Source organism: Maniola hyperantus, chromosome 21 (genome assembly GCF_902806685.2).
Source record: "Maniola hyperantus chromosome 21, iAphHyp1.2, whole genome shotgun sequence".
NCBI lineage: Eukaryota > Metazoa > Arthropoda > Insecta > Lepidoptera > Nymphalidae > Maniola > Maniola hyperantus.
In genome coordinates, this window is record NC_048556.1 from 3,038,870 (window position 1) to 3,062,412 (window position 23,543).

General features: G+C 35.8%; 1 protein-coding gene across 7 annotated transcripts in view; it reads right to left on the minus strand.

Moving 5' to 3' along the window:
• Positions 1 to 718: 718 nt before the first annotated feature.
• Positions 719 to 23,543, minus strand: part of cv-c (crossveinless c) — a 346,801-nt gene continuing 323,976 nt past the window's right edge. For 4 of the 7 annotated variants that reach the window (XM_069505876.1, XM_069505879.1, XM_069505878.1 and 1 more), the window contains 16 exons: positions 17,363 to 17,978; positions 16,970 to 17,115; positions 15,804 to 15,944; positions 15,210 to 15,319; positions 14,365 to 14,532; positions 14,153 to 14,265; positions 13,556 to 13,808; positions 13,306 to 13,409; positions 11,547 to 11,674; positions 11,091 to 11,250; positions 10,241 to 10,335; positions 9,865 to 9,888; positions 8,434 to 8,571; positions 7,764 to 7,904; positions 6,942 to 7,118; positions 719 to 6,446 (listed from right to left, as the gene is read on the minus strand). In XM_069505876.1, the coding sequence (XP_069361977.1) occupies positions 6,332 to 6,446; positions 6,942 to 7,118; positions 7,764 to 7,904; positions 8,434 to 8,571; positions 9,865 to 9,888; positions 10,241 to 10,335; positions 11,091 to 11,250; positions 11,547 to 11,674; positions 13,306 to 13,409; positions 13,556 to 13,808; positions 14,153 to 14,265; positions 14,365 to 14,532; positions 15,210 to 15,319; positions 15,804 to 15,944; positions 16,970 to 17,115; positions 17,363 to 17,978 (2,629 nt within the window). In that variant the 3' untranslated portion in view covers positions 719 to 6,331. The remainder of the gene's footprint in view (positions 6,447 to 6,941; positions 7,119 to 7,763; positions 7,905 to 8,433; positions 8,572 to 9,864; positions 9,889 to 10,240; positions 10,336 to 11,090; positions 11,251 to 11,546; positions 11,675 to 13,305; positions 13,410 to 13,555; positions 13,809 to 14,152; positions 14,266 to 14,364; positions 14,533 to 15,209; positions 15,320 to 15,803; positions 15,945 to 16,969; positions 17,116 to 17,362; positions 17,979 to 23,543) is intronic. The other 3 variants (XM_069505877.1, XM_034979897.2, XM_034979898.2) reach the window with 1 other exon arrangement.

Genomic DNA, 23,543 nt, shown 5'->3' on the forward strand with positions numbered 1-23,543 from the left:
TCTAATATACTTCGTGTAAACTATCAAGTTGCTTCACACTAACTACATGATATTCTATAACTTTTACACTGACATGCATTGGTAATTTAAACAACTAAGAAAGTAATCTGAAAGACCTGCTACCTCCCTAAGTAAAAATTAACTTTTAATTTTACCTACTTAAAAACTGTAGGTAACCTAGTTTATTGCTTTAATTATAGGTAAGATATTTTTTTGTGAAATTTATATTTATTGTAATTTATTCAAAACGCGAGTTTGGGCTTCCTTTTTTTCTATGTAAGGCGTATGTACTGAATTTTCCATTTTTTTTCAATTTCGGACTGTTCTTTTTAAGTAGGTAAAAAGTGTTAAGATTTTTCTGCAAAAACGCAAAATATTGAAATGAAATATCATAAGTAATGAAATATGCTTAAAATGCACAATTTATTAAAATAAATTCGGTTTGCGCATCTTGAATAACAGCGACTCCTTAAAATCCCCAGAATGTCTGCCAATAGTGCGCTTTCTTGTGAGAGGTTGCCATTTCAAGACCTTGGGATCGCAATGTTTTCGGTTTTCTGAACTATGTGTCACGCCCATTGCAACTTCAGCTCCGCAATCCATTGAGCCATGTTGGGCTTTAGTTCTTTGGGTCTGCTCACTCGATAACCCGCCGAGTGACTCTACAATGGTCTTCAGAAAAATATCATGTCCCACTTAGGGTAAAAATAAAACTTCGTTTCAAGTGTCATCACTTATAATGGTCCATATAATTCATAAAGAATAAATCACAATGCATTAGTTTATTATACTACTTAGAATAGGTATTTTACACATAACATACAAGGAGTATTAAAATTTGACGAATATTATTTTTTACATAAATATCAACTTGATTGGAACGACGATAATAATATTACTTAGGTATTTTATGGCGCCACCCCACGCTTGTGACAAACAACAAACAGCAAAGCACGCGTGTGGGCCAATGCTTGGCAACCACAGATTAATAGAGGATATTGGCAACGCTTTGGCGCGTTCCGATCGGCAGGCAAGCCATTATGGTGTTTGCCGATGCTTGCTGTTTGTTGTTTGCTTATAATTGGTTGTTTGTCTCAAGCGTGGGGCGGCAACTTTGAAGTTAAAGCACCACCAGACAAGCGAAATGTTTGCCAGTCGGAAAGGGACAACACTATACAAGTTGAAAAGTGATGTATAGTCCGTAAAGAATGACTCCTCACTCACCATTTTAAACTTATGGGTCAACAGCTGTCATGTCAAAAGTACGGTTGACTTTAAAATAAGGACTAAAATCGTACTTTTGACATGAAATTTGACACAAAAAAGTTAAAATGGCGCGTGAGCGGTGAGAAGTTAAATTTTACGCGTTATAAGTGCATCCTTATCTAATTTGTAATGTGTATTTAATATTTTATTTCATATCAAACTCGTCTGAAGTTTCTTAGCTTTTATGAATCTGTTAAATTCTGAATTTAGATTTCGTATACGTAGGTACAATTTAGTTACGTTACTAAGTATTTAAATTAACGATTATTTCTTATCATGCGTTTTTCAAAATTATTATTATTTTATCTGATCTATTTCTAAGAGTGACTAGTATTACCTAACTGTTATATTTGTAATTATTTTTATTTTTAACAATTAATGTAGCTTGGTATTTAGGATACCAAATACCTACTAGGTACTAGGTAAGCTTTACTTTGTGTTTATTTAGCTTATTTTGACATGATAATAAATAATGTTAATTAAAATAAATCTATTAAGATACCTACCTACCTAAATTTGTTTTATGTCTGGATTTTTAAAATACTTAACTACGTTGTGATCTAAATAATTAGAATTCAAAATAAAATTAATATTTTGCTCCAACAAAACAAAGCTCCTTAAAAAGTTCTTTTCAGAAATATTGGATTTACCTATTGTTCAAACTGTTCATATTTTAAAATTGCGAGGCTGGATTTCAGAGTGGGTTTTGGCGAGTCGGCCCGTCTAATATATTGGAATCCCATTTTTTAAATAATATATTACAGTTAATATCCTTCACAATGAATGAAATTCTAAAGTTACCCTCACTGATTTTATTATTAAATTTTTAAAGTACTTATTTTAGAGCTTTCGTAATTTCTCAAATGATTAACTTATGAGCGGCCCAAAAAGTTTTGAAATTTTGTAAATATTTTCTTGAACATGTTCTAAACGATTTTTTATACTATCAATAAATATTTAAAAACATGGAGAAAGTATTATTAATAAATATTATACTTTGCATTTATCCATATCTGCACCATTAGGTACATATAATAATTGTAATACCTAAGTATTTATCGTAAATTGTGATTTCACAGGTAACTAATAACACATAAATTATGTTATTCTGAGATTACTGTTTATTTAAAATATCATTATTACTTACCTAATAAACTTAGTTTAATATTTACAAAATAATCTGTGATATTTGGCTCCATATTATTTTTCTATATTAGGTACTTAATTGGAAATAGTTTGTTTTCATACGAGTGTTTCTTATTATAGTTATATACACTAATCTGAAATTAAAGCGTTTACATTATGTATGGTGTAATAATATCTTTTTATTGCTATACCTAGTAATATTATTGTTTTAAAATATTGTGTTTTTTTTTTAAATATTTATATCAAGCAAATAGCAATAAGAATTGGTGCAAGGGTATTTTGTACACAAATCTCTAAGCTATTACTGGTACAAAGATAGTGTTAATGCCTTTCGGCATCCATCATTGTGACAGGGGTCACACAATTATTTATACCGGTCAATTTAGTACTCTGACTACTGACATTTAGAATCGCCTTGTAAATAAATTGCAATTACTCAAATCACAATAGTTTTTAATTTCTAAATGTTTTGCGCGCAACTACCCCCATTTTTTGTAAATAAATAATTCCATTAACCAAATAAGAAACACTTCATATTTTTGCTTAGAATAATAATTATTAAAACACATTTAAAATTGTGATGATCTTACATTATTATTACACCTGAAAACCTACGAACTAAGTATTTATTTACAATCAGACTTTTTACAGTAAAATTTAATTTAAAACACTAACAAACACCAATAATTTTTAATTAGCCATACAATATAACTATGTTTAAATATCAATAATAATTTTGTCTGGTGTTATTATAAATTCGCCATCTTGAAAATTAAATACCATAGACTCATCTGACTATCTTATACATTTTAGAATAGAACAATGCTGAACGCACATTACACCGATTGGACGAGCCGCACGTACCTACTCACCGAAAATTCATCAAAGAATTATTTTATCTAGAAAGCTCCGGTGATCGACAATATCGGAATTTTGTGTAACTGGATATAGTTATACCATTTCACTGAGACGGATCGTGAGGTAGGGTGCGAGTTGCGGGGGATAACAGTTGACCTAAAAATAGTAATTATCCCGCAACCTGTATCTTACCATCTTACCCCATGGACCGCGTTACAGCTGTATGTATGTATGTATGTATATACTTTATTGCACCACAGAAACACAAATGACAGGTTACAAAAAGAAATCTTAATAAGTAGGTACAAAAAGGCGGTCTTATCGCTAAATAGCGATCTCTTCCAGACAACCTTAACGCTAGGGAAAAAACGAACAAATGGACAATGGCAGCTGTAGAGTGCAATCAAGTGGTACAGCTGTAGAGTGTACATACCGTTCACTATAACTGGTCCCCTGCCGTCATGTTGGCACTATTGCGTTGTTTGCTATATTACCTATTCCTTAGAACTTGGGGTTTTCTATTGTGTAATTTGCAATAGTGCCAACATAACGTCAGGGGACAAGTTACATGAATGGTCTGTAGTAGACTTATGATGCTTTAACACGTCTGAATCTGCGGCAGCGTTCTTGTCTATGGCAACAAACGGCGATTTTATTACAGAATACAGATTATAATATCTATTAGGTATGTATTGGGGGATTATAATATATATTATTTATTGTAATACTATTTAATTTTCCTGAACACAGGGCAGGTACTGACAATGTGTTATATAATATTAAGGCAAAAGCATATTTATAACACGACCGGCTGCCACGTAACTCACATGGGTTATAATAAATATACACCTGATACCTACTAACACTATAATTATTATTTTCGTGTTATAAATATGTTCCCACTCTTATTTTGTATATTGAACATTAATATTAATATAATAACAGGTATGACTAGTGATATGTAATGATAACTTTACATAGAGCTTGGTAAAATTTTTTTATATCCCGATGCAAAAATACGGGAGTTGTGTCCTTGACGTATTGTTATTGTTTGTAGCATCGTAGCTCCCAAACTTAATATGATTTTGATGTTGGAACGATCATTGCAATTATAATATTGTAATTTGCTTATCAATTTTAAATTTCAGGACTTCATGCTATAAAGTGCTACAATACCATAATAATTATAATACTTGTTGATATAGATTATATTGTGAGATTTTACAATTAGTAGGTATAAGTGATTATTATTGAAAATTGTGATGATTTCTTATTTCTTCATAATATAAAATATTTACACAATGCACCATGGGGGAATTTTATAACGAATTTCGTGTAAAATATAATTTTCTAACCTAAAAAAACTAAATAATATTCATAATGCAGTCAGGCTTTTTGGTAGGTCCCTTGTGGGCGATAAGGGCCGTATTACATTTATCTCACATGCCACAGCCTCATCATTTTAAATCGAATATATTAATTATTATAGTTACAGGATTTTTAGTTAGTCACTGCAATTTTCTTTATCTGTGGTAGCCGTTTCGACAAAGGTTACAAAAAATACAACCGTTCTTCTGCACGAAGATACGTAGTTTTTGAAACATAAAGCAATTTGTCCTTAAAACCTTAAAATGAAACTTAGTTCTATTTACTATGCCTTTTTAGATATTTTTTTTAATTGAACCTAATATGTGTAAATGTTATAATACAATTAGTGAAGTGAAGTGAAGTACCCAAGAATTGCATATACATATTATGTCCAACAGTGGACGTCTATCTGTTGATGATGATGGTGATGATATTACAATATAGCGCATCGAGTTTACTGGCATTCTAGTAGCTTCTTCATGTAATACGGCCTTTATAAGGTATAGAATATAACACGACTATCGGAGGTAGGTAAAACTTCTATTTATACTAATAAATATTATTTGATCAAAAAGATTATGCTTATAATTTACATTTATTGCATCACTATATTAATATCAGAGTTTTAAGTCGATCGCATATATATTGCCATTCGCCATGCGTTATACCTACATATTTTTTAAATAATTTCTCAGAATTATAAAGACTTCCTCTGACTAAGCCTAAATTTTCAAGTAAGAAAATGAAACTTAAGCGTGGACATAAATCTATCATTTAGTATGGACGAACAAACGTTGTGATTTGATATCTCCATACAAAGGCTACGTAACCCAATCACGTTTGTTGTACAAAAGAAAAGTTCTATAGTCGTCAACTGCCTATCTTATACGCTCAAGAAAAGCAAACGATTTTATCACCATTTTGTGACGTACAGCTCTCGTACATTCCTTTATAGATTTTGAATAGCGGAAATTCGAATGTCGTTAAAACGACGAAACGCGATGAGCGAAATGCGGTACGTGCGGCTAATAGATATGCGATCCGCTTTAACAGACCACGTTTGGTCGTTTATACTTTAACAACACAGATTGTTCACAAATTTAAGGTGCATACAAACTACAGTGTCGCGGAATGTCGAGATATGATAGGGGATCGGAATCATACACTTAAAATATTGTAAGTTTTCGGTTTTCGAACTTCGGCCACGGCGGCCAACCATAAAAACAACTAGCCAAGTACGCGGAACATATTATTATAGTGTACAAACACAAATGCATTCTCTATTGCCTAACTCTCATAATCCGATATAATACTTAGTAGAGATAATTAGGTAGCTCAGGGTAATGGAACTCGTCATGATCGCTCGCGCCCCTTCGTAACCTCGCGCCCCTAGGCACGTGATTTGTTTGCCTTAGGGATAATCTGCCTCTGACTATTATTATGAAAACGCCAAGAAGATTGTCACGCCAAAGTACGTTGCGACACACGTCAACATTGTACGTATAGTTTGTCTGCGCCTTAATAAAATGCCTTTACTAAAGGCTGTACACACATTTCACAAACAACGCCGTAACTAAGGCTGCATCCACATTTCACAAACAACGCCTTTACTAAGACCGTATTCACATATCACAAAGTCTTTTCAGGCTTAAGTCCAGTCCAATATGGAGTGGACTTAAGCGGAATGTTTGGATCATACATTCGACTCGGGCCCTTCTGTGTTGTGCTTGAAAGAGGCTCGGATTCTTGCTAAGTACAGAGCGCAGATGTGGCCGTAGCATTTGTTGTACCATTCGGGTGTTCGGCCCCTGAAATAAAAAAATATGATTTTGAGGGTAGTCTACTAAATAATAGACATGGTGTGATGGTTCGACCAATTTTTTTGAGGTACAAAATTTTCAGTACGGGGTTTGTAGATCCATGGCGAAGAGTTTAAATTATAAGGTATACGCTTAAGAAATACCATGGCCACATAATTGGAATAGATGGTCTCATAAGAAAGTTGAAAGTCACTCAGCGAGCGGTGAAAGGAGCTGTGCTCAGAGTTTCTCTACATGATCAAATCAGAAATGCGCATATCCGTGGCTGAACCAGAGTAACTGACGTAGTTTATTGGGATGCAAAGCTGAAGCAGCAATGGGCGGGGCACATAGTTCGAAGAACTTAGAGTTCCAAGTTGCGGGTGACTTCGGACCATAAAGCACAGCATTGACTAACAGAAGTCCCTTCAAGAGTTCAGCGGTGGACATTTATCGGTTGACGACGATGAATCCATAAAGTCAAAGAAAAAATTTTGTACTCACATGGTATCAACTCTAGCTAAATGCACTAGTCGACTTCTTCCCTTCCCAGCTGGTTGAGCCAGGTATCGGGACGCGAGAACCACTCCCCGCGCGCCTTCCGTCGGCGGCGCTCCATGAGCTACTGACGTTTCTGCCACTGCACACCATCCCCCACCCCCACCACCTTGCTGCCAAGATCTGAAAAAAAGTAAAATAAGTTGGTTTATCATGTCTCCTCACTGCTTGGCAAATTTCCCTCAATCATTTGATACAAAGATAAGCTAGACCTGCCTGTAATTTGATAGACGCTGTATCGATCACAAGTACCTTTTTTCTTCTAAAGATACCCGTAGTCCTGGAAATGACATCGGGCTATGTAGGATTTTTACCTACTAAAATCCCCTTGGTGGCCACCCTCAGCGCATATTGGGAGGCTTCGAGATATCTCATCGATGCCCCCTAGCGCAATGCTCGTAATTGGGCTTGCCCCAGAAAGCACCTCTACTTGGTTGCCACGCCACTCCAATATTTACAGTTGCAGGAAGAAAACATCTGCGAGCTAAGAGGGCAGTTCTGTTTAGACTACATTCTGCAAAAATATTCCGTGAGTCTCAGTTTTAAACATTCATTAGATGCTCTTCGAAAACAACCTCACGCTTGAGTAGGTCATATGAAAGAGTGAGTGAAAATCTTGATGCAGTCCAAGATGAAAGCATCTAAGATAAAAATACGCTTAAATAAGGCTGCCAGTACTTATTATTAAATCTCAACTCTCAAAGACATTCTTCAAGACATAATATTTTATAATATGCAGGAAATAGATATGAGTTCAAAGTTACCCACCGTAAAACACAATAATCTCTCGGCGCTAAATTGAAACTAGATGCTGTAATGTACTGAAACACCTCAGCGTTCGTCCCCAACTTCTCAGCCACTCGCCACTTCACCAGCGAATCGTCCCAAATGTGCCGCTCGCGGAGTATCCTGGAATGAAAAGATTTTTTCTATGAGAAACTCGCAAATGTGATGATAATCCACATTCCAGATGATTTTCCAGTCACATTTCAGACACTCCCATTCTATTGTAATTGGACTGTCTGAATGGAATTACACGTAGCCAACAACCATCAGAACATGGTAGATAACAAGCATCTCCTGGTACGAAATTTGGTTGTAAAAAGGGCTAAAGTTTGGCTTGTACAAACTGATGCGTTCGATAAGTTTTTGCATCTCAATTCAGCTTAAGATTACAAATAATCTCAATCCATAAGCTTATGGATATATAATTGACTAGCTGATGCCCGCGACTTTGTCTGCGTGGAAAAAAAAAATTAAAAATCCCGTGGGAACTCTTTGATTTTCCGGGATAAAAAGCCAATGTCACTCTCCAGGCCTTTATCTATACCCATCCAAATTGGCGAACCCGTCGAAATTGGCGACAGTAACTGGATTATCGATTAATCTTTTAGTCTTAAAAAGATTGAGGAACAAAACAGGGCCGAAAAAAGCTTACCTTTGCATAACCTCCTGCGGCGGCGCTTCAACGTCAGTGGTGGCACGCCACAATCTCAACGGATGGCCGTCCCCGACCTTCTTGCAGCACAACTCGACGTGAGGTGCCGCTCCCGATACTGACATCCAACCTCGCGTTCTGGAAATATGGCCTTTATGAGTATCGTTACATGAGCTATGGAGGGGTGATTGTCTCAGGTTTTTTTTAAAGAATATTAGCTATGTTAAATGACTAATATTCCCCTTTCTTCTGCAACTAAGCGTCAAGCTTGTGCCAGGAGTAGGTACGACAATAGTGCAACGGGCGGGGTTTAAACCGTCGACCTTTCGGTTTTCAGTCCATTTCTCTACCCGTTGAGCTATTGAGGCTTAAGGATTTAATTATGGACTTTATATTATTGCTAAAATATGTATAAATAATATGTTATATTGGGTGCTTCTTTTAGGGATAAAATTCGGGACGAGGGAATTGTAGAAGTTACTGGAATCACCGACATATTTTAAAGGATTGGCAAGCAGTAGGCAGATCATAGCGGATGTGTTCTGTAATGGGAACCGTGTAATAAGAAGCGCACACGATCTTTAGTCCACTGGTCTCAAGAAGGTGATGGGAAGTGGGTGTATGAGGAAGACAGAGAACCGTGTTTAATGCGGTGCTCTCTCGGAAAGGCCAGTTCATGGCGACTATGATGGATTATAAAGGCAATTTTTTATCTAATTTGTGTTTTTTTGTGTTTATTGTGTCTGGTTTTAAGAACTTTGTATAGGGTTTAGTAATTCCTGTAGTTTGAAAGTTGTTTCAAGTATTACCTTACGTGTATTGTTGATTGTCTTATCGAATGTAAAGATTTATGTTTGGTTTTAATTATTATTATTGTTGATTAGATTTATAATTTTTTTGAATTACGGTATCTATCATGCTGCTACTCTCATAATATTTTCCATTCTTTTGATTCTTTGATGAACAAATGCAGTTTTCATTCAACTAAGGTTTTTAATTCGCACATTCCTGAATTTAGTTCAAAGAATAAAAAATAAGGAAAAACATTCTGGTTTACACCAACATAATTCCATTTATGTTTTTGATTTATTTATAATACTACTTAACCTTTTTCTATTTATCACATTGACGCTAAAACAAAACCGCTAATAACATCAAGGTGTGCCCTATACGGCTGCTAATGAAGATGAAGTGAATATCCATCAAGTTAGTAACAATCTGTTCTTTAGAGTTAATCATATTATTGTAGGTCATACAAAACTTTTATAACGTCTAAAGACGAGACAGGTGGGACTAACATTTAGGTAGGTACATCAAACTTTTAATGATTGGCACGACTTATTATAATTATAGTAAAGTAAACAGTAAAGAACAGATAAATCATCAAAGATGAAAAGACCATGAGATATGGCACTAACACCTAAGTCTCACCTCTTTCCTGAGCGGCCACAGACTCTAAAAAGGCATGAAAAAGTTAAACACTATAAGAAATGCTATAGAAAAATATAAAAATATAGGATCTAGAAAATCCTATTGTTAGTATAGTAATTATTGCATTTCACGAAGGCCACTGACTCACGCTTGTATTTAAGTCGTATCGGTACATACGTAAGGTACACTAAATGTGTGCGTTTGACAGCGCCTGCTCGCGACTGATTGGTCTGACATGCACGCACACTTACGCAATGACTTGGTAAATGACGTTACCACAAGCAAATTTCACTAGCCTTCGTGAATTGCAAGAACTGTAGCAGCAAAGTTTGAAGGAGTTATTAGAAAGATATGGAATGCGAAGATGAATACGTACTTTTCTTTGGCTTCTTTAAGTAAAGCTTTAATGCAGGCTTGCTGGAAACCTTTCCAGTCTTGATTGAAGTCTGCACCTAATTCTTCAAGGGCGACCTGAAACGTGTAGCAATTGAAAAATTAGTTAATGAGGGATGAGATTACGGTAAGGAAATTCTAGAGAAATACTTGTATTATACAAAACCATCAGATAATATCTTTAATTGTAAGAAGCCTAGTCTAAATATATAAAAGGAAAAGGTGACTGACTGACTGACTGACTGACTGACTGAATGACTGACTGATCTATCAACGCACAGCTTAAACTACTGGACGGATCAGGCTGAAATTTGGCATGCAGATAGCTATTATGACGTAGGCATCCGCTAAGAAAGGATTTTTGAAAATTCAACCCCTAAGGGGGTGAAATAGGGGTTTGAAATTTGTGTAGTCCACGCGAACGAAGTCGCGAGCATAAGCTAGTCTAATATATAAAAGGAAAATGTGACTGACTGACTGACTGATCTATCAACGCACAGCTCAAACTACTGGATGGATCGGGCTGAAATTTGGCATGCAGATAGCTATTATGACGTGGGCATCCGCTAAGAAAGGATTTTGGAAAATTCAACCCCTAAGGGGAGAAATAGGGGTTTGAAATTTGTGTAGTCCACGCGGACGAAGTCCCGAGCATAAGCTAGTTAGAAAATATGTATCATGTTTGTAGTTGAAAGTTTCAAAACAAAATATCAGATGATGATTATGGTAGTAGGTACATCCTTTAATGATCTTCAACATCAGAAAAGGATGTAATGGTGTCATGGAGCGAGTGTGAAGCAAAGTAGTTAACTAATATTACGGTTCATGCTTACCGGCACGCTCTCTTCAAAGTAGTTGAACTTGCATCTTGCCAGCATATCAGCAGGCGCCAAAAACAGTTGTTGATGCTGTTGTATGAGCAGCAATAGACACGCGTGAGCTGCTCGCGATTCACTGATTTGACGCTGATCTGCTATGCTTTCTATGATCGTCCTGAAATTAACACAATTTGAAATTGTAAGAACAATAACTAGAGTTGAGGACAAAGGTGAAGTTGTCAGTGCTAAGCATATTATGTTTACTAACTACATAACTAATTCTGCGATAACTCAATGTTCTTTACCCCTTCGCTTTGAGTTTAATTAAAGTTTGGAAAAAGACACGTTGTTCATATTTTTTTTCTTAGCAGTTCATGGAATTTCAAAACAGAAAAAGGTTTCCAAAGAATAACATAGTCATGTTTACCAACATTGTGTTTGCACTTTAATTCTCATGTGAGATTGTATTACCTATTAGAGTTCCCTTCTTTTGTGCTGCCGGTGTGAGGAGGCGCGTGATGAAGCCTTAACAACGTTGGTGCAAAACAAACTGCTAAATTGGAAGCCGTCATCTGATTCACAGCCGAATGTTCTCCTACCTGAAAAATTAATAGTAATTTTTTGAATATTATCGACTTCCTAGCGCAATAGTAAGAGCCGTGATCTTATTAGTGGAAGATCCTGGGTTAGATTCCTGGCAGGGATCACTTATCCATACTAATATTATAAATGCGAAAGTGTGCCTGTCTGTCTGACTGCTAGCCTTTCATGGCCCATCTGATCAACCGATTTTGACGAAATTTGGAACGAAGATAGCTTGCATCCCAGGGAAGGACATAGGCTATTTATCCCGGAAAATCAAAGAGTCCTTACGGGATTTTTAGAAACCTAATTACACGCGGAAGAAGTCGCGGGCATCAACAAGTAATATCTAAATTATTTCTGGTCTGGTCTGGTCTCGTGCGACTCTTCCGCCGTGGCTAATTACAACCCTAGCAGCAAAGCCGTGCCAAAAAGTGATTTAGCGTTTCAGTATGAAATCGATTTGGAGTCTATGAGTTTAACAAATAATTGCCATACTCCTTCCAGGCTAGCCCGCTTCCATTGTATACTGGCTATACTGCATTATCACTTACCACTAGGTGAGATCCAATAGGCTACTTGACTCATATCTAATTTCGTCCAATAAATGATTATTTATTATAGTATTTTGCTTAAGACAACGAAATATATCAATAACAATTTTTAAAAACGCAGGATGGATATATAAAACCAATTTAAAAAAATACAGTTTTTATTTTTATTTGAAACGCAGAAAACGCTGTCAGCCATGATGTGATGTCATTAAATATGTAAACAAAGAAATGTCATCCCTATGTCACGCGGGGACTAACGTAGTATCGATATATATAAAATTTAAAGTCCTGACTAACTTATATATCAACGCACAGCCTAAACATCTAAACAGCTGGTCCTAGATACATGAAATTTGGTGGGTGTGTTCTTTGTAGGTAAAGAGAAGGTATCCACTAGGAAAGGATTTTTTGAAATTCCACCCCTGAGTGGGTTAAATGGGGGTTTGAAATTTATGAAGTCCACGCGGGCGAAGTCACGAGCATAAGCTAGTTTTTATATATTTCTAAAAACTCATAGTAAACGTAAAAAAATATCGTTTTCTCTTTATAAATTGAATAAGTTATTAAGTAAGACTTACAACAAACTGATCTTTGCAAAAATAAATTTGGGTTGAAGTCTTTGTCATATAGGATCCCTTTAAGCAAGTCTTCGCGTGTTACGTATATTTATTTCACTGGGCACTCTAATCCACAACTTTCCTGTGGTCTTTATCGATGCGTTTTTTACATTCTCGGATGATACAAGAACGATAATTACTATATTTTTCATGTAAACTAGTATAGAAGTCATGTTTATTAAACTTTGGGAGGTTATGTTGTTGTTTACAAATGCATGACGGCAGAGCACAGATAATCTATGGGCCAAACATGGCCAGTGACAGTGACAGTGTTTTCACCTGTCTAAGAAAAAAATATTTTTAAATTAAAGTTTTACGGTTTTTAGGGCGCAAAAAAATATAGTGTTAATTTTTTTGATCTAATAGGACAAATATTAACCATTTAAGACCAACTTAAAAAAAGTGTCAACTAGCCTATTAAGTGCTAACTTGTATCTATGTACTCGTACGTACAAAAAAATTAAGAATGTATCAAACCTCAGCCAAAAATATTAGAAGAGATTGCAACGCTTCCAAATGTTCTTCTGGTAAAAGCAACAAAGCACATTGCACAGCATCAGGCCTCAGTGGTTCAGGTACATCTAAAAATATTTCCAATAGTAAATTATAAGTAAACTATCTTGTCAATATGCTTGAATTCTTACTATTGAAAAGGAGGAATACGGCTGGTCCGTTAACTACTCCTTGGTGTACTCACAAAAAAGATATTATTCAAATTCAAACTTACGTTGAAAAATTGCAATAAAGGTTTCACTCAGTTTATTCGTCAGCAACGAATCCGGTAGCTCCCTAAAATACTGTTTGACCATATCCGCTACATCATGCGCCTGCGCACCATCAAAGCTTAGACTAGACTGGTTTGGATCTATGGTGTTAATATTTTCTATAGCGAAAGGCGCGTTTGTGCCACCGGCTGATTCTACCATTGCACGAAGTTTTGCTATTCTCGATTTCACACCTGCTTTTCTAAATATACCCATCTGAAAAAAGTTTTAGCATTTAGGTATTAGTGTAGCTCAATAGCCTATTGTAAAACATAATATTTAGCCATAGGTCCAGTTGCACAGCAAGCGGTTTGTCCATCATTAAAAGCAGAATGCGTTGCACAAGCCATCATTAGTTGCTGTTTGTTTTGTACATAAAATTTATGTAAGGAATTGTAGTATTTTAATGTATTTCTTTAGTATTAGAGGCGCCGGGATAACCTAACCAGTTCTAACTGGTAATGTGTGGTACAGCTTTAACAAATAAACGTTTTTTCTTTCTTTTTGTTTTTCTTTTGCAATTCTCTAAGAAAATTATGTAGGTCCCAATTAACACTTACCTGATCCAATGCATTATTTTTCAACCAATTGAGAGCACACTGAATTGGTTTTGGTAACGAATGACCTGTCCTTTGCAATGATACGGTCAATGGTACACCAAAAACAGTTTTATCTGAAAAAGTATCACAAAAATAGATCACTGTTCTATAAATTATGACCACGAATATTCTAATAAGACATTTCTTATGTTGTTGCGAGTTCTCATATGTACCTTTGTAATCCGGTGTTTTGATTTTCCTAATAAGTTTTGGTAGTTCCCAGTTCCAACCAGATTTGTGTGACGGACAGTATCGTTCCATACATGCTGTGAGTCTTAACAGAGCTAGTTTTCTTAGTATATGAAGCTGACCACATGATAATGAGGACATAGGACGGGATACTGAAATCAACACGAATACTATTTAAAATGTTGTTACAGTACGCGTCAGAAAGAAATGTACATCGGCCTTTAGAATGACTTTTCGGCTTTGTAGAGCGTTGTCTCTGTTACTCATGACAATGACAACAGAGACAATGCTCTACAAATCTGATATCTCCTTCTAAAGGTCGATTTACATTACTTTCTGCCGCGTACTGTACAGTTTTGGTGACAGAAGGGCTGGCTAACTTTTGCAGAAAGAATTCGCTGACAAGCAGGCGGCCAATTCTTTGCAGCTTCATTGCTTTTTGTGAGGAATATTTAAATAATGCAGTATTATTTATACTATTCTACACGGGAATAATTTTAATAATAAAAAACAGATACAAGAAATCGTTTAATTGCGCAAAGTTTACGAAAGCATTTTATCGAAATACAATTAAAAGTTTTCTCTTTAATTATTTAATGATCACAAAACTTCTGCTACGAAAGCTCGAGCTTAACAATAAATTGTTTACCTGATTTAAGTTAAATACCATCCCAAAACTTTGGTTTAGGAATTTTCTTAAAACAGTGTTTCATGAAAGACCTCTAATTATTATTATTAAATCTATAGCCTAGATCTTGATAAAGGTTCTATAGAACAAACATTTTTTTGACGGTCTATGATTACGATAGATCAAAATAATAAAACTTACGGTAGGTTTCAGGATTTTTTTGATTTGGTGAAGGCTGTAACGTATTATTTGCTTTTGGGCCGCCATTTAGAGTGTTTGTTCTAAAGGAGTACCATCTCTGTATGTTGTGTCTGAAAGAAAAATAATGAAATGTAATAACTAAGTGGAAGAAATGTTTGTATTATTATATTGAAAAAAGAATGTATATTTTTTACATTAGTTTATATTCTTTTAAACAATAGAAATCACAGCTCAAATTAGAAAAAAAGATTCCAGTAGATCAATAGATATTCAATTTATTACGAGTTACGACCATGATATTATGCTAAACCAGCACAATTTTGACTAATAAGCAAGCAGCAAAAGGTTAGATTATCTTCTAGTTAATCTGCTGCTGGAACGGCTTTCCAAATCAGTGGTAAATTAAACTAGTTGACGATTCAAAAGCCCTTGTAAAAGTTTATTTGAATAAAAATTTATTCTATTCTATTCTACTGCCGGTTGCTGCTAGGCTTCTGTTAGGAATAGGATTCTATTCCGTGATGACAGGAATAGTACATTGCATGATTAGATTGCCTAGCGATGAGCTATGTGATTAGGGGCCATTAAACTTACTTTTTCGTCTTCATATCAAGGCTATCATCGTCATCGTCATGATCTCCGTCATGTGACCTAGATCCCGCGGAGTTTGGACTGCTATCCATTTCTGAACTTCTAGATGCAGATTTGTCTCTTTTGAGGCTTCTATCTCGGAATCTGCAAAAATATCACAAATTATTATAAATATAGTATCTTTTATAATGCTTTTTGGGATGTTCAATTTTATTTTTTAATTTCAGCAATATCGCTGTGCATTAAACATTTCCATTTAAAATTTAATATTGGGTTGAATCGGGTCGGGCTCAGTTATTTGAGGAGTTAAAAGGTGTGGAGATTAACTTTAATCCTTTTTTAAACTTCTATTTCTCGGAGATTTAGTCACTTCTCTCATAAAATATTATAACGAGTTATGACAAGTGATTTTTCGCAAAAATAAAACAAATAACTTGCCCTTATTGACAAAAAAACAAAAATTATGTTTCCTGAGTAAATAAGTTTATTTTATCACGACGTTGATTATTAGATCATACACCTACTAGCAAAGGATGTGAAAAGACTTTCAATCCCGAAAATAAAGTAAAAGCAAAAGCCATCACAAGTCTGTAAATAGAAAGATAAATAGAGATGAGTCACAGTAAAGTAACCATGCCTCGCCAATGCTCTCGACATTGGCATATTGAATAACTTACTATACTCTCATTGTTCCCATTGTATTACTTGTTACAGAAACGCATTAAGTAATGGCCCTGACTAAGGCAATTAGTCTGCAGTAATCGCTTTCAAAATGGCGTAGTTATGGATGCCTATGTGTGCCACCATGTACGTTGCCATTGATTTATTAGCTTACATAACCGTCCTTGCATGTATAACGATTTCCATTTTAGGTCACAATACTGGATAACAAATAATATAATTTTCTATGCCATTGTCGTAGGACCTCAGAGCTTTAACTTAATACTGTACCTACTATAAAGACAACGAAGCCAAAACGACACATTTTAACCATACGACACGGTCCAATGTTTAGCAAAGTTATTGTCAGGAAAAAGTTTTGTAGTTACTCTATAAATAAATTGTTGTACAAGGCTATTTTTCTATGTACAACTTCTATACTTACGAGTTCAATAACTTTAGCAGTACGTAACGATAGACAACTACTTCTTATTGGTTTGAATACTCACTTTTGTCCTTCTTTTCCTAAGTTCAGAGAGCTTGTTCTAATAGCTTGTCGTCTGTGGTGAGTATGAGCTGGAGATTTCTGTACTTCACGTAGCACTTCTGGATCCGGTTTTAGTTCTAGCTGTGGTGCTGGGGGTTCTATGTTTACCTAAAATGATAAATAGTGTTAACCTGACCAAGAATGTTAAAGTTCTGCTTTTGAATGTAAGAATATTTCTGAGATACGTACCACTAAGGTGTGGAATGCCGTTCCGATTTCCTGCCACGTATAACCTAAATATCTTTAAAGCAAGAGTGAATAGGCATCTTCTGGCAAGCGTGCTCGAACCGCGCTCATCATTACTTTTAAACACATTGTCATCAAACTTATCAATATAATAAAAATTCACATGTACCTCTGTATTATGATGAGTATTATGTTCCTTATAATAATTGTGCCTCCAACTTGCAGGTTGACATTCTGAATCACTGAGGGCACTTGAATCATCACTTTTCAGACCTCGATGGAAGATCCTCTTTGCTCTACCTAATTTTGACTTAGAACTTTTATTGCTTGACCCCATACTATTATCTGACGCGTAACTAGAGCTATCATCACCAAAAGGAGGGTGTAGAATTGGAAAGGTATGTTCTAAAGGTGCTATAGGTGACGGTGGCATGATTGTCATAGGTGAAGGAGGTTGGGTTCTAATAGCTGGAGCATGAAGAGGAGAACTGTGGAAGTCTGGGAAAGGAAACGCAGTTGGTGAGGTTGGAGTCATGTCTATGTAGTTTAATTCGGGATATTTGTCCTGTTGAACATCTAGAAAGTGCGGCGATGATACTATGACTTCCGTTCTGTTCTGCCGTTTTCTTCTTCTCGTTTTAAGGGATTCAACTCTTCGTAGTAAAGCTTTAGCTCCGTCACGCAGTCTTTCTGATCCAGTCCGTCGGAATCTGGTGCCCGTTTCTTCTTCATCTTCTTTGTCGCTTGGTAACTGAATATGAGTTTGTTGACCTGGTACTGTTAATCTGAAACAAGAACATCAAGTGTCATCATTGGACAGAATTTGAATCTTCATCACAGACAGGTTGGCCGTCATCTCGTCGTCATATAATTTCCTGTCTTTCGTCAAACGGAAACGTTCTGGTAGTTGAAGTTGAAGAATTTGAATAAATGACTCAATATTAAACAACAATTTTTTCTTTAATTTATAGACTACTCAGATCATTCCAAAATCGATAATTAATTTACCGTTGAAAGCTTGATTTAACATCAGAATTTCAAAGCTATTAATTAAAATGACGGTAACATTGAAATCGTTTTATCTATTTCGAACCGATTTAAGGCTTCTATCACATATGTAAATGTGAATATCAGAAAAGATATCAAAGGCAGGGCAATTAGTAACAATTTACATACCGATCTGAATGGATTAATGAAAAGGCAATTTGTTACGACGATTAGATTAATTTCGGACATCGAAAGGCGAACCCATTCTACTGGTTTGGCTATGACAAATTGCCGAGTTACGTAGGTGAGTTGAATAATGTATGGATCGAATATTAAAATCAGACAGATGTCATATTACTAGAGGAACAAACCTCATAAATTATGCATCAGCAGTCCTAGCACGATGAATGTGACATATCTCTCGCGGCTTTTGTAACATATTTTACTCTTTTACTCTTTACAAGTTGCATCATATCATAATAAAGAAAAACAGAGGAAAACCAGGGCTAACACCAATTTAAATTTTTTCTATCGAGGAAATTGTTTTCAATAGTGTTTCTGTTTCTGTGTAAAGAGCAATTAACAACATAGGTACCTACCTTTTTATAATTTACAAATAAAAAGCTTTCAAAGCTCGATTTTTTTAACAAGTGGCTGCCCCGGCGAACTTCATACCGCCTAACAGTAGGAAATTTTTAAATTTTGCTCTCCGTAAGAACCATCCCCGTACTTCAAGGAATACTATAAAAAAGAATTAGCGAAATCGGTTCAGCTGTGCTCGAGATTTGCGATGAACAACACATTTAGTGATTCATTTTTATATTATAGATATGGCCTGTTATGGTTTTTTTTGCTGGATAATACAGCCTCTAGTAATATTATGTCAACTCCATGGTCAAAATTATGCAAATTGAATTAAACGTTACAGGTGATGAGGAAGTATGGGCAAAAAGTATCAGATATCGTTACTGTCAAATGATACAAGTTGTTATACATTCGTTTCTAATTACTTTTCGTGTTATGTTACAACCCTTTATGTCAAAATTGTAATTGAACTATAAAAATTACATAATTATAAAAACGAACAACTTGAAATTGTTTTTTTTTTTTGTACTCTTGCACGTGCAGACTGTAGGAGGGTGGGCGGTGCATAGTGCATTTTAGTATTTCTTCTAGTTCATTATTATTATAGCAAAGTAGGCTTGAATAATTGGAAGTATTTGCTGAAAAAATATTTGCTGCCCTCTAATGGATTAGAGGTCGGTCTGTCGGTGGCCATTTTCACAATGTGATAAAATGCACACCTGCTGGACTCCTTTAGCTGGTCGGACCACCTAGTTGGTGAGCGGCCTCTCGCTCTTTTGCCCTCAGTGTTGCCCGTCACTATGACGTTTTTTATTTAGGTACTATTTAATAAATAATACCTAAATAAAAAAGAAAGCAGGTGTTAGTTAAAAGGTTACGCAAATCTAATTAATAGCTTTTAAACCAGACGTTTAAGAGATTAAAGAACAAGTATTTTATAGCTTGCAGGCAATGACAATATTGTTTCAAAGTAGAGCATAATAATTATAGGCTACTTTGATATCTTTCTACAGAGAGATGATTATCCATGGAGGAACAAAACTCAGATAGGCCTCTTATTATAACAGCACGGAGCACCTCTGCTTAATATAATAATAACAAAGATTTGAGCTTGGTACTAATTGTTTTAAATCTTCGTGGGTTTCAGCTGTACTACAAAGCAGACTAATTGTAAACATTATTGTATGCTAATAAAAAAAATATCTATTTCTTTTATTCTTTTTACATTACTGAAGAGTTGCGTCATATGTCATAATGCTCTCGGAGTGTAGCAGGAAATAAATTATTATAGACGTAGCACATAAGTACATATGTAAGCAAACACAGATGCACTCTATTCTCTAAATCTCATAATCCCATGGGATGGCTGGTCGTAACCAGAGGCAGATCAGGACTTATCAAGGCTTGGAAATAAATAGGGATAAAGATTATTATTGACAGACACAGGCAGCGGTAAAGCCAATTTGCAGAATGTGAAAAAGTACGACTGGTGTCATTGTACACATAAGTTAGAATAAGGCCATTGCACGTTCTAGTAATATAACACCTCACTGTCTTTCCAAAGTTATGTGAAACTCCTTAGGGTGTAGCATAGTTAAACAACTTTCGAGTTCCTAGTTAAACACATAACTTGTTTGCAATAATTGTGATATTAAAGTTCTCTTAGAAAGCCATTTTCAAAAGCGAAGTTCAGTAGAATTTAATTACCGACCGAAATGTCTAATTCGCTGTAGTTAGTTATTTAATTTTGGTTTTGCTTTGATTTAAATTTGTACTATCTACCAGTAGCGGTGTCTAGGTACCTATTTATAAAGTTTTGGAGCTTTGTTGTTTGAAATAAAAGATTTTATTGAAAAAAGAATTATTTCTTGAAAAAATAAAGTGTAAATAAAATGTTTGATTTACTTTCAACCGAAATGTTTTAATGTTTTTTTTTTTGATTATTTTTGATTTTTTTTTAATGAAAATATTACAATAAAACTTAAAGCGAGCCTAATCTAATTAATATATAAATCATGACCGCGTGGAATGGTGCCAAGAATACTGGCTGCATTTCCGCGCAGGACAGCCAGGCTGATCCGTTGCGCAAAAAATGAGCCAGCCCTTCTGTCACCAGATGAGGCTATTAATCGCGGTGAAATGTCTCGTAAAAATTTTTTTGCACTAAGACTCCATGGCCCCAGGGTCTCCACAACAAACGGCACAAAAATGTAACTCTCTATAAGAGAGGCATACTTTAAATGTTTTAATTGGTATTTTAAATATATATATTTTTTATATCTAACCTGTTTTGGTTTGAGGGACGAATCATAGACCTATTATTATCACACTGATCACACTAATATTACCTAGGTATAGGCGAATTTTCGCATGTGTGTGTGTGTTTTTGTATTTGTTACTCTTTCACGCAAAAACTACTGGATAGATTTGGCTAAAATTTGAAATGTTAGGTTATGGGTACTATGAATTAACACATAGGTTACTTTTAATCCCAGAAATTCAAAGAATTCCCGCGGTATAAACAAAAATCTGGCGTCCCTGGCGCCGTGGTAAGCGCTGTGGGATTAGCGGGAAGTTCGATTCCCGTCTGGGGTTTGGAATTTAATAATTTCTAAATCTCTTGATCTTGTGGGAGGCTTCGGCCGTGGCTAGTTACCACCCTATCGGCAAAGCTATGCGGCCAAGCGATTTAGCGTTCTTGTACGATACTGTGTAGAAACCAAAGAGGTATATAGGTATGAAGTACTTCCGAATTCCATGTATATGACGATGCAATGAATTGCATTACAAAAGACAAATTCATTTTCTCTCACAAAAGCTTTTTTACTGTCTACAAGTAGTTATACTCTTATATAATGTGGCTCCCAATTTTAAAGAACAAGCACTTCTATTTTGTACTGAAGATGGACATGATGAGTAAGGCGGTTGCCAGACTACTAGCGTTTCATAGTTTTTATAAGATTTTTACAAAGATATTCCACTTGGGTTTTCATTGTGATCCACTTCAATGAAAAATACCTATGGTGATCAGTGGCGTGCATAGGGTTTATATGCAGGGTAAGCAGTTGTTAAATAGGAACCTATTTTACTAGCAGGGCCTAAAGGAAAATGAGCATTAAAAATTGGTCCATTATAAGTAGGGTAAGCAGTGTTTTAATGCCTCTATGAAATGCACGCCCCTGAATTGGTGATCGAGTTTGTTAAAGCACTAAAATATTAATTATTTTGTTTTATTAAGTTTAAACATGGAGTAAGTAACTGTTGTGTAATTAAATTCAGTATTCAGTTGTGTAGGTGAATAAGTGCAGTTATTTCCTTATGGCTTTTTCTTTGCAAAGTTTTTAGGATTCCGTCATCGATTAAAATTTAAATCAATAGACGTCCACTGCTGAATATAAGTTTTGTGACGTTGTCTGGTGAAGGCTATGGACATACCTAGTTACCCCTCTATCGGCAAAGCCTAGCGATTTACTGTTCCGGTACAACGCCATGTACAAACCAATAAAGGGGATAAAAATCTGCCATGCACCTTCTAAGTTAGCCCACTAATGGGGTTAAATGATTTCTAAGCTAAACTAAACTAAATCGATTGCTATCCTTTTCGTAAAATACAGGGTGTAACCAGAACGCTAGCAAAAACTTAGCATTTCAAACCCACCACGACCCCACCTACGACGCGGCATTGACTCCGAGTGGCTTACTTACGCAACAGTCGTTGACCTCTAGCATCAATCAGATGTTTTATTTGCAATATATCGTAAACTAAGATTGATTAGGTATTATAAGTAAGATTGGGTACAATATAATTAGATACCCACATTATCTTAGACTGCATCGCCATCACCAGGTGATATCGAAGTCAAGTAGCCCTTGACTTGAAGTGGAATTTTGGAAAAAATCACATCATATGCCTACTTATCTCTAATCTAATTGGTCAGTTACACACCTCTTCGCCCATCTCTGCTTTAGCGGATAGGTACTGGGCCTAAGACAAAGTTTAAAACGCTATCAGTGGAGCCACACAAAAAACAACACAACCTATCATTATTCTGTATGGTTTGGCAATCCGAAATAGAAACGTGATAGGTGAAGGGCCGAGCCCAAATAGTGAGTAGAGCAAATACCCACAGGGCGTAATTACGGCCAGATTGACGGACGTCACGATGCCCCATTGTTTATAGCTACCGATTAGTTTTATCGTGTAGTAACTCGTAAGTGGAAACATTTCCGATGTTCAAGCAGTGCAGGTAATTATAGCTTTAACTTATATGTTTTATTTTATACTTTTATCTCATCATCATCATCATCATCATCATCATCAACCAATAGACGTCCACTGCTGGACATAGGTCTCTTGTAGGGACTTCCACACGCCACGGTCTTGCGCCGCCTGGATTCAGCGGCTCCCCACGACTCGTCTGATGTCGTCCGTCCACCTAGTGGGGGGTCTTCCAACACTGCGTCTTCCGGTGCGAGGTCATCATTCCAGCACCTTGGGACCCCAACGTCTATCGGTTGTAAGAACTATGTGCTCCGCCCATTGCCACTTCAGCTTCGCAACCCGTTGAGCTCTGTCGGTTACACTGGTTCCTCTACGGATCTCCTCATTTCTGATTTGGTCACGTAGATAAACTTCAAGCATAGCTCTCTCCGTCGCCCGCTGAGTGACTCTGAGCTTTCTTATGAGGCCCATAGTTAGGCCCATGTCTCGGATCCATATGTCATCACTGGCAACACGCACTGTTCTTTATGGATATACTTTTATCTATTGTTAACTA